Source organism: Leptonotus elevatus, chromosome 6 (genome assembly GCF_054856555.1).
Source record: "Leptonotus elevatus isolate MCC_2025b chromosome 6, RoL_Lele_1.0, whole genome shotgun sequence".
NCBI classification, from domain to species: Eukaryota; Metazoa; Chordata; class Actinopteri; order Syngnathiformes; family Syngnathidae; genus Leptonotus; species Leptonotus elevatus.
The window spans coordinates 23,909,704-23,921,637 of record NC_141244.1 but is presented as its reverse complement, the minus strand read 5'-3'; the positions used below and the strand labels follow the sequence as shown (position 1 = coordinate 23,921,637).

The 11,934-nt window shown below is 41.0% G+C and overlaps 1 protein-coding gene across 1 annotated transcript; it reads left to right on the top strand.

Annotated features, from left to right (window-relative positions):
- Nucleotides 1-1,187: 1,187 nt before the first annotated feature.
- il11a (interleukin 11a) lies at nucleotides 1,188-9,662 on the top strand. The gene is made up of 5 exons (XM_086078811.1): nucleotides 1,188-1,545; nucleotides 2,248-2,405; nucleotides 7,725-7,820; nucleotides 7,980-8,141; nucleotides 9,410-9,662. The coding sequence occupies exons 1-5, from the start codon at nucleotides 1,539-1,541 to the stop codon at nucleotides 9,587-9,589; spliced, it is 603 nt and encodes a 200-aa protein (XP_085934937.1). The 5' UTR covers nucleotides 1,188-1,538; the 3' UTR covers nucleotides 9,590-9,662.
- Nucleotides 9,663-11,934: the final 2,272 nt, after the last annotated feature.

Genomic DNA, 11,934 nt, shown 5'->3' with positions numbered 1-11,934 from the left:
ATTTTGTACTTGTGTGTTTGACAGTTTTTTTCCTGATTAACAAAGGTTTTACAACACTGACAGTTTGATCATTTGTTTGATTTGCCGATCTCAATATGTCCATCATTTCCCATGGGAAAACTTTAAAAGATAGTGTGAGAAATCTTGTTTGTGCCTCTCTGCAAGTCATATGTGTATGTTATGTGCAGCCTGTGTCGTCATGTCGCCCTTCATGACCTCGCAGTGGGCACCCCACCCACAATCTGCAAGTATGTGCTCATGTCCCCTAAAAAAAAAAAAAAAAAAATGCATGGATGTGCATGTGTTCTCACTGTTTCTATGCAACGCTTTTCGGAGGCCCCTTCTGGTCCGGTCCTGGGCAACACCTCTCTCTCCTATCCGTCGCTCACTCCTCACTCTTTCCTTCACCCTGGACAAGAAGGGAGGGAGAAAGAAAAAAATGGGAGTTGGATAGTGTGTGTGTGTGTGTGTGTGTGTGTGTGTGTGTGTGGAGGAGGGGGGGGGGGTAGTGCTGGAGGGGCAGTGGAAATAACAGTCTGCTGTCTCAAGAGGGGCAGAGAAAGAGCCAGGGGTGAGAAAAAGAGGGAGAGAAAGGTGTTTGCAGGGCACTGGGGAAACATTCAAATAAATGCAATAACATAATTTTAAGTCTAAAAAAAAAAAAAAGAAGATCTCCAGAACATGTGCAGGTATGAAAGGTACATGACTGATGAGCTGGCCTGATACACATAAAGACAATGGGCAAAGAGGGAAGAGATTTGGATTCGGAGATGGCCAGATAAGAAGAGATGGGGACAAAATGATTGGCGCACTAATGTGGCCGGAGGAAGTAGTGCAAGATAGGAGCCGGCAGGGATGGGAGGGGAGAAAGTGATAGAGGAAAGAAAACAACGGAATCTTTTTTTTTATTTTTATTTTTTTTTCAAGTTTCGCAAAGAGAGAGAGAGGGAGAGAGGGTGGAGAGTAGAGGGGCAGAAGGGAGGGGAGAGAAAGAGAGAGGGAGAGAGAGCGTGTGTCTCTATGTGTGTGTGTGTGTGTGTGTGTGTGTGTGTGCGTGTGTGTGTGTGTGTGTGTTTTTATGAATGAAGTGAGTCACTGGCGATGTGTCATAGGCCCGACGTCTTTATAAAGGAAGTTTTAAACAAGCCTAAACACTTCACTTGCGCGCAAAAATTGGACTTACCACACATCGCATCCTTCTCTCTTGCATTTCTCTCTCTCTCTCTCTCTACTCTGTCCAAGTCTCTCTCTACCTGCCATAAAGATAACAACATCTCAAACTTTGATCCAAACTTACAACAACAAAAAGTTGGACGATATTTATTTTATTTATTTTTTATTTCCCCCACAATTCAACTTGTCTTGCGAGCTGTGAGGACGCACTTTGCTCCTCATTTTGACTGAAAAGGCGCCAAAGGAGAAGCCGGAGCACGTGACACGTCTTGCCGGAGTGCCCGTTGATTTATTATTGTTTTTTTAATTTATTTATTTATCCACCTGCTGTTTGGGTTTTCCCATTCTGTTGGATTCCAACCAATATGAAATGTAAGTGAATGTGTGAGTGCTTTTTTTTTTTTTTTTTAATTTAAAAATAAATCTCGTGTAACTTTGAATTAGGTGCATGATGATAAATACTCACCAAAAATAGCACACAGTCAAAGTTTTGGACACAGTCTCTCATTGAACAGAAAGTGTGTGTCAAAACTTTTGACTGCTAGGATTTTTTTTAAAGGCTGTTTTACTGTCCTGAAATGATTCTGAGTTCACACGCGTGTTATTTTGTCAGTAAATCCTTGCGGTTCACCTGTAATTATCAAGCCTCCAGTAGGGCTTCAGCACCACTGTGGTCCCCTCCTTTTTAAATGCTTTTACACTAGCTTGTATTTGAACTTGAAAGGCAAAAGAATGAATGAGCTTACTGTTTGCAGCGTCTGACTTGGCCCCCGGTCTATATAATTTATAGCGGCAACACACGCGCCTATCCAGTTGCAGGTGTGACAATCAGCCGCATTCATTGCACGGCTTTATCCAGGCCAGGAGTGATGCTGATGTGTTTAATGATTTGCCTGTGAAAACATGAATCTGTCACCGGTGGCTCAACGAAGGGGGCGCCGCGTGCCAAGTCTGGCGCTATTGTTTATATTATGTTGCAATATCTTCCTCTGGAGTTGACAGCAGCGGCCTGAGGTCATTCTCATGACAGCGCCTCTCCGCTAATTGCTTCCGTTTCCTTGCCCTTCTTCGCAGTGCTGCTCGACTCGTCGTCGTCTCTGCTCCTGTCGCTGCTATTGGCCCAGCTGCCCGTCTTCGCGTCTGCCTCGCCGCTGCCTCAGCGGCGGCCCAGCGACATCGACAGGCTGTCCAACCAGACCAAAAATCTCATGAAGCTCACGCAAGAACTGCTGGTAAGTGAACCGCAGCCGACAAGATCGCAGGTGCCAAACCCGAGGCCCGGCAGGATAGATCTGGTCCGGCAAGTCATTTGATTTGGCCTGAGAAAAGCTTTGCTGTAACATTTCCTTGTCTTTTTTTTTGTCATGAAAAAAAATTGATAAGAATTAAAGTAAGGTCCCGGAATAAGAGGAGCAACTTCCTCGCACTGTAGCTACATGCCTAATCCGCAAACAAACACATGTCGTGCAACTGTAAAACAACCTAGCGCGGTACAAATCATCATTCCCCATTGGAATGGATGGAAATGGAATCAATTCGTTCCAACTGTCCTCTCACTGCAAAAAAACAATGTGAATTGGTGTTTGTCAGATGTGCCATTTGTCGTGCAGCTCCAATTTTTGCTTGTATTTTAAGACAATGGAAAAAAATAAGACAAGCGGCGACTTGTACCGCAAAAAAACTTGAAAGTCAAAGCAAAGGTGCCACTGTAATAGTGTTTTTATAGTAGAATAATTAAGACTCTTCAAAATGTTGCATCATTTATTTCCTTTAAAAAAAGAAACTACTGATCCTGCACTTTCTTAAAAAGAAAAGATTTAAAGCTTTCCTGTTTACACATAACATAAGTTTGTTTCCCAATGTGAACCGAACCGTGAGCTTAAAACTACGCTAAAAACTGATCAGTGTGTCATTCTGGTTGTTAGTTTACTTAATAACAGAATTTTTGGAATCTGAAAACATGTAAAAACTGGTTTAAAAGTGGAAGTTTTGGATAAGGATTCGAATTATTCACTTACAAATATTGAAGCAAACAAATGGTAAAAGAAGTCGAAGCTCATTCACGTTGTGTTGAATATGTTAGTGACATCGCCGACTACTGGTCTGGCATGCGTATTACAGCATTCTCAGAAAAAAAGTGTTCCTGTTTTTGCTCGTTTTTTTTCTTGGTGCTCGTTGTATAAACTCCTGACAAATCGCGCTTGCGACGGCACTTGCTAGCCATTGCATCAGATCTTAATGACCTAATAGAATTAATGAAAGCGCTAATGTTATCTTCGAGCGTACACTGCCGCCTTTTAGCACGTGTTCGTGAGCTCAGCTATTACGTAGGACTCCGGTCAGACTTAAGCTGCTTCTAACTGATGACCGACTGGCCGGAGTCCACGTGCGGGCTTAGACCAGAGCAGAGATTTGACTGAGTGACCTCACGGGCCTTTAGAAAGCTGACTCAGCAACCTTCTGTCACCTGACCTGCAAATGAAACTCACGACAACGGAATAGAGAAAAAAAAAAAAAAAGCGTGACATGAAGAGTCAAGCTAGTGGGTTCAAAAAAAAAAAAAGTTTCTCGCCTCCAGCTCAACTTAACATACCAATCATGAAATAACAACAAACATGAACTGTACAAGGTAATGTTTGCATGAAATCATGTTTGAATTTTTCCCGGCGCTGAATTGCATTGCACGAACACGTCTGGCTAAAAGCGTCTATTTTGTTGACATTTGAGCGGGTAGGAAAATCAGATGCGAGAATGTAGCCAAGACTTGTCTCCAGCTGGTGTTTTATAACAGGTGAAAATACATGCGGATCATATCTGAGCATCTTTGGTTTCACATGACTGATCCAGATTCTATTTTTGCATTATGCAAACTTTAAAACTCTTTGTGTTAGGGAGATAAAGCCAAAAATAGCCTCGTACTCTCTCTAGTCTTGATTAGTTGATGTGTAGACGAAGTGTTCTAAATATGTGTGTGTGTGTGTGTGTGTGTGTGTGTGTGTGTGTGTTTGAGGCTATCACTGTCGCCATCGTCTAACCTGTGGTTCAGCTCAGAAAAAAAAACACGCACACACATCAAGGAGCATTGGGGACAGTATTTGACAGTGTTCAGTAACATGGAAGATGTATTTTTTTCTTATTGTGTGGAATTTTTGCTAAAAAGAGGACGTCGTTCGGAAAGATAAATAGAATAGGAATCCGTGGAAAGTCCCAGCTCCGGCAGCAATGAAAGTGATGCTTTTAAAAGAGGAGCTGGAGCGTATACGTATAAGTTTATATAAGTGACAAAAACATGTCAATGCGGCCATGTGTGTCTGTCCGGTGGCAAAGACACGTGTGCATTTTTGCGGTGCGGCGCGTATGCGTGCGTATTGAGGTTTCTGTAAATAGTCACGGTTGTGTAGGTGTGGTGTTTAGCGCTTTACTTTTTGGTCGCCACAGCAAAGTGACTTGATAAAAATCAAGAAAGATTTATCACATTCCTGTATTTGCATTCAGGAAGACAGAGGCTGGACGCTAAGTTTTGCCGGGTGAGGTCATGAGCCGCAATGGAGGGAAGCAAGAAAAAGGGAGGATAAGAGGGCCAATTTTAAAGGCTGAGAAAGATGGAGCTAAAACCACAAGAGATGAAGAGATCAGGCAGCCCGAGTGGCGTGCGCGCGAGCGCGTTTGTGTGTGTGTGTGTGTGTGTGTGTGTGTGTACCTGGCATGAACGATGAATGGAGGACAAAAAGCTGCAGAGACAAAACATAGGACCGCGACATAAGTGAGCTGTTATGAAGAGTCACAATGCGGCACATTCATGCCGAAAAAAACATCAACACAAACAACAACAAAAACAGGTTAAGGAAACACCCGGCCCACACAACACGTTTGCACAAAACATTTCAGAACACTAATCACCTTAATATTGTTATGTTCCTCTCCGGGGAATGACGCATGCCGCATCACTCATTTACATTCATTAGCGAGCCAGACGTAATGGCGCTTGTTCCGTTTTCTACTATAGTGGTACCTTGATTTACAATACAAAATGAAAACACTTGCTCCTGACGTCACTCGCCGAGCCACGCCCCTTAAAGGCATACATGCAACACAGTGGGTAAATGGATGGCATTTAGGGGGAAATTTGTTATAGGAATAATTCAGTTACGACAAAAAAAATCTCACAGTTAATAACTCTATTTCGGTCTCATTTATATCAGAGTGTAATTCCGTTGCCAACCGCTAGATAGCAGGAAACTTATTTAGTTTGTGTAAATTCGAAAGAAGAAGAAAAAACAGGAAGTAATGTATTTTGCACCTCCGAGTTTTGTTGAAATTTATTGAACATTATCTTTTATAATCCTGCTTTTTATGGCTACAAAAAGGTTATTTTTATAATGTACACTTTGGTACATATTGTAAGATGATAAGTTGGTTAGTTTGGAAAAAATACGATTTGTTACAGTACACTGTAGAATATTTTTGTGTTGCTCTTACTCACTTTTATATGAAATATACTTAAAGGTGTTTTTGAAGCTCTGGGAAAAAAAATTACGTGCCATAAATGCTATAAAAACATACCTAGAGAATATTTACATAATGTACTGTATTTCTATATCGCGGATGATATGTAGAGACTGATGGTTCCTTAGTGAGCTCAATTCACCTGCCTGGATACCGTTTACCCCCCTCTGGCGGCCCGGACGGGAATTACACTTGAGTGAGCGCAGACGTGGATGACAACACGCGCCGTAGCTGGGCAGTGGGCAGCACTGCGTCATTGCAGCTTTTTATAGTGACCCTGGAGTTTCCCTTCAGCTGTGTGCTGCCGCTCCTCGCTGCCTTCTTGGTCATGGCGTGCGTTGTTGTGTGCACAAAACATCCTGTGGGTTCAGGTCATTTGCTCGCATTGTTGACATTTGGCAGACCTGGGAAAAGTACTCGCACTGTGTTGTGAAGTAGAAGTACAGATTTAAAATAAAATAGTATGGCAAAAGTTGAAGTGCTCATTCAACTCGAATTCAGAGATTTGTGTCTAAATACATGTTAGAAGGTAATTGCGAAAAGCGTGTAGACTGAAAACTATGTAGTACTGAATTGTGGAGATATGGCGTTAAACTCTTTTGTCTGAATTTTTGTGGATGAAACAATGCCCAGTGACGCTCTTCACCTGTCGAGTATGGCTTTCCCACACTAGAACTTGAGCGCTGCCGCCTTTGTTTGCATCAGCGATTATTCCCCGCAATTGTTAGCCTGTTAGCTTGCATGCTAGCTGGTGGCTAGCATGTTTCCTAGTGACCAAGTGGGATATATTTCAGCCACCAAAGGCTAAACATGTAGGTAGGGATGTGTCTGTATAAGAAAGATGCATCCTTTTTTTTCCCAGGTCATAGGTCATTTGATTGACTGTTGAAAGTGGCCACGCCCACAGCATTTGAGAGCAGCTTGATTTTTCATGATTTTGAAGCCTAATTTTGATTGATTTCAATTGTTCAAATTTGGTAGTTTTGTTAACAACACTCTGCCTGTGGTGTGTGAAATTTAAGGGCTTGCTACTACAAATAGTTCCGCAGAGTGGCGTATGTGAGCTGTGAAGTTAGCCTTTAGCAACGACATGCTGACGTTTCAGTAAGAGTAAAAAACTACAGATCTTGAAATATACTTTTTATATTAATGTACTTTTTATATTATATACAATACAATACCCGTTTTGTTAACTTAACACAATGGGGGGATCTATTTTAACTCATTCACTGCCATTGACGGTTATAGACGTCAAATATTCATTTTTTTCCACTTTTGTTAACAAGAGTATGAAAACTTAGAATTTTTTTATTGTACATTTAGAACAGATATAAAATGTGTGATTAATCGTGAGTTAACTCGTGAAGTCATGCAATTACGATAAAAAAAATAATCGCCCGACGCTTCTAATTTTTAATAATCATTTTTTTATCGCGTCAGGCGCTAATTTTTTTTTATTGTAATTAATCACAATCATAAATGTTATAACTGTTCTAAATGTACAATAAAAAAAATCTAGGTTTTCATACTCTTGTTAACAAGTGGAAAAAAATAGGAATAGTTCAAATGAATTTTTGACGTCAATAGCCGTCAATGGCAGTGAATGAGTTAATAGTTTGCAACAACAAAAATATGCTTAATTAGCTAATAATAAGACCTGAGTTTTCCCGCTTTCTCTATTTACGTCATTTTTTATTTATTTTTTTTGCAACATAAGGAGTAGAAACTGCATACTAGTTTTCAAACGTACTACAGATACCTGAAAAATCGACTAGATTACAGTAACTAAGTACTTTTACACTCCCCACCAGTGACATTTGGGGAGGTTGAGTGCGAGTGAACTCACGCTGACCCCGATGGACCGCACGTCCCTCGGCGCGCGCTACTGTCTGAAAGCGCAGGAAACAAAGCGTCTCCCGGCTAACGTTGTCACACTGCTAATACTTTCCTCATGCTGCCGTGACTTGTCTGAGGGATGAGCGCAACTGTGCTGATGCAAGATAGTGACGAGCCGCTGTGTGTTTGTGTCTTGTTTTCTCCTTCAGAGGGAGCATGCCTTCGACTCTGACGTGGAGCCCCACAGGTTCAGGTCCCTGCCAGAAATGAGCAACAGATCGGCCAATGATCTCAGCAACCTTGAGGTAATGCCCCCGATAATGTGTTTCTTCTGGGGATGGTGTGTGTGTGTGTGCGTGTGTGAGAGAAGTCGGCCTGTTTTCTTCGTCTTCCCCGCGCAGTTACAGCACATCTTGCCACACCCATGCTCACTCTCTAAAGTATTTTTTATTTTTTTTCCTCAGCTGAAGCCCACACTCTCTCAGCTGCACGCCGACCTGAAGCTGTACGAGCACCACTTTGAGTGGCTCAACAGGGTGTCCAAGAAGCACCACAACCCGGCGCTGCCCAAGCTGGTGGAGGTGATCAAGGAGATGAAGTCGCTCATCAATCTTCTGTACCGTCAGGTGAAGAGCCGAGCTTCAACTTGGCTTTGACTGCGTCGAAGCGGTTAAAAGCCACGCATCCAATAAATTTTTTTATAACGTGGGTGGGCGTAATGAGCCTATCCCAGCTGACTTATGGCCCTTTTCCGCTGCACGGTCCCTGGGCTCGCTCCGCTTTTGAAACTTTTCCATTGGCAAAAACAGCAGTAATCCCCAGGGGCCGAACCTCGTTGCAAATAGCAGAGTAGTTGACGTCGCCTTCCACACACCCCAAAATGTTGATATTTGCTTATAGAACCCCCCCCACACACAAAAAAAAATGCGGCAAAGCACTACTTTTGTAATAGCCAAGACTTTGTTTTGTATAATACTGTAGAACCTCCTTCCCTCACTTCAACATAGTTCCCCCAGAGCCTTTTCTAGTAGTATAAAAGTAGTGCTTTAGCACCATCGGAACTCCATCGGAAACTTTTTGGGATAATGTATTGACCGTAATCCGCTTCGAAACTCACCAAATCACTCAAACCTCTGTCTCATATGAAAGGAGTGCTTTTGGTGCCATCTTGTGGCATCTAAGGGCGTATTAGAAAGAGCACAAAAGAGTTTTATGGGGACAGGGAATGAGTCCTGCCGCGGGTAGCAAAAATCTGGTTTGTAATCACCTTAACTCATTCACTGCCATTGACGGGTATAGACGTCAAAAAATATTTTGAACTATTTCTATTAGTTTCACTTTTTTTTCTCCACTTTTGTTAACAAGAGTATGAAAACCTAGATTTTTTTAAAATTGTTCGTTTGAAACAGATATAAAATTTGTGATTAATCGTGAGTTAACTATTGAAGTCATGCGATTAATTACAATTTAATAAAAAAAATCGTCTGATGCCCCTAATTTACTTAATTATTTAAACTCAAGATTAATCACAAATGTTATATTTGTTCTATATGTACAATACCTTTTTTTCTAGGATTTCATACTCTTGTTAACAAAAGTGGAAAAAAATGTGAAACTAATAGAAATAGTTCAAATGAATTTTTGACGTCTATAGCCGTCAATGGCAGTGAACAAGTTAAGATACCACAAGATGGTGGCTAAGCACTTCTAAGCGACAAGACTTCAACACATTGCACCAAGATGCCACAAGATGGCACCAAAGCCATATTTTTTATATTAGACATAGCTCTGGCCTGCCAGGGAGTCGTCGACTGTATTCCCCCCCGCCGTTTTATACAATGTGCCATTTTCTGGACACTCGAGTAAATGAATGTATGGTTTATCCCGCCAACAGATGCAGAGGGTGGAGGCACCAAAGCTGACCCCCGCCACCCCCTCCCTCCCCCCGCACCTCCCTTACCAGTTTGACGTGCTGCAGTCCAGCCAGGAGCTCCTCCACCACTTCAAGCTTTTCTGCGATTGGGCATACAGAGCGTTCATTAGCCTCAAGCCAAAGATCTCCACCGTCCAATGAGAATTCATCCAAGTGAGGGCGCACAGAGCCCCCCGCCTCGGGTAACAACTGGGGGGGGGGGGGGGATCTTGTCGGTGTGCGCTGTAGTCAAAGGCATCCCAAGAGGCCGCAATATCACCTAACGGCATGTGCAGAGAATCCTATTTCTTTCCACCAGAGCCAAAGAGGATGCACTATAATGCGACTACAATAACCATCTGCCAGTGTAACTATGGTGATCATAATTTCCTGAACTCTTACCTAGTCCATGACCATGTTATTTATGTATTTATTTATTTATTGACTGTTAGTAATTTATTTAATGTTATTTATTTGAAGTTGTTGTGCGTCACTTGGCATCTTCATTTCTTTACTGACGTGAATTTATTTGACCACATACTTCTTGTTTTCTTGTGTCTCACTGATCTCCGAGGTAGCACTTAATTATATTTCTTTTCTTTAAACTAATTACTTGTTATTTGTGCATTTATTCATCTGACTTTATTCCAGTAGATGTAGCATACATCTCAGATAGTCAAGGTTTTTCACAGTAGTGCCCTTAAAGTAAAAAAAAATAAAAATAAAATAAAATCCAATGTGCCAGTTTTGTCATGTCAAGTAATCTGCAAAAAGTCAGAATGGAGGTCGAAGACAAGTGAATGCTTTTTCGTACTAGAGTCAGAGTATCTATTTTTGTAACGCCTGTTTCTCACGCTTGGCATGAGGAGACGTCTCTAATGTGGTAAAGTTGTTTGAGTGGGCCCCGTTGTTGAGCACTGATGGACCTGATTAGATTCTTTGCACAAACTTGTAGGATTAGCGTCTTGGATGAGTGAGGGGGGCTGATTTTGAAACGATGCTTTGGAATTTAAAAGAGGGGGAAAAAAGTTAAACACTAAAAGTCTTAAAATACTATGTATTGTGACACTCTTATTACGTAAAGGTGTACATAATTGTACATGAATGTAAATTGTTGTCAAGTGCTTTGTGTATGATGTTGTTTTCTACAATATAATTTAGATTACCAATTTCCTCACTATCATTTTTGTTCATTCTTCTTCTAGTATTTGTTACAGTATTGGCTATTTATTTAAGTAACTTGGTGGAACTATTTATTTTTGTGCTGCAAGGGAGCAAGTCTCCTCTCTTTTTTTATACTTTTATACAGTTTGTATTCTAATAGTGTACACTTCAATTACAATATGTTAAATTATTGTAACATCGAGATGCCTCTTCCAGACACTGATTGGCTTCAATGTGAAATATGTGCCTTGGTGAAATAAAAACTACAGAATGTGCAACAAAACAGATGGATACGTTTTTTGTTTGTTTGTTTTTTTCTGACTATGTTCGGGATAACTAGTGACATCTACAGCGAGTTTGCCATTTCGAATATATCCCCTGTAAAGCATCCTCAATGTATCTCACAATGTATCTTGAACAGTAGTGATGGTCATTAGAAACTATCCCATGATGCACTGTGCCAATTCATGAGTTACGATAGAAAAATATATTCAATATATGTCGAGCAACACATCACAACACAGATGGACATAGAAAGTGATCAGAAAAGTTCCAGGACTGATGTCAACTAAATGTAATTTTCAAATCCAAACTACAAGTTTTTCTCTTCAATGTTATCGCCCTTGACCCTGCAGTCGTGTCCAAGCTATGGGGCCATTTGTGGCCACCGTACATTTTTAAGCGTCCTGTGGGATACATAGAGTGCCTATCTCTGAATAAAGTTGTTCTAGTAGGCTTTCTTTTACGTTTTTTCTAACATCAGCCAGAAGGTTTTGAGCTAAGATTTTTTTTTCATGCAAATATAGGCTCTATACATGATTCACTAGGGCGTTCGTGACAACTATAATGCAAGATACCAATATAATGCTATTATAATTAATCAATTTGTTCAATATTCTCACTGACGCCCCAGTAGCTATGACGAATATGTAACAGCGATGACGTAATTACGAAGACATAATTGTTGGAAAACTGTTTTAATTTATTTTTATTTGACTGGCGCTTGAACTATATTACTCACAATGTACAAGTCTCCATATGGTGACTCGGGAGTATGAAATGTGTGAAATTATTTCAAACACAGCCCTGAACGTAATTTCCGGTATGCACACGCATGAGCACTACATATCCCAGACGGCTTTGCGCCATAGCCAACTGGTACAGACTCAACATCAACGTTTGATTGACAAAACAAAAACATTAACTTTTACTTTATCGTGAATAAAATATAATATAATTGACGCCTACAGTCAAATGAGGACAGGTGGTAAAGAAAGAAAAAATATAGCACAAACACACTCGCGGTAGGAAGTGGCTAGCCAATCGGAAAAGCTCATCATTTG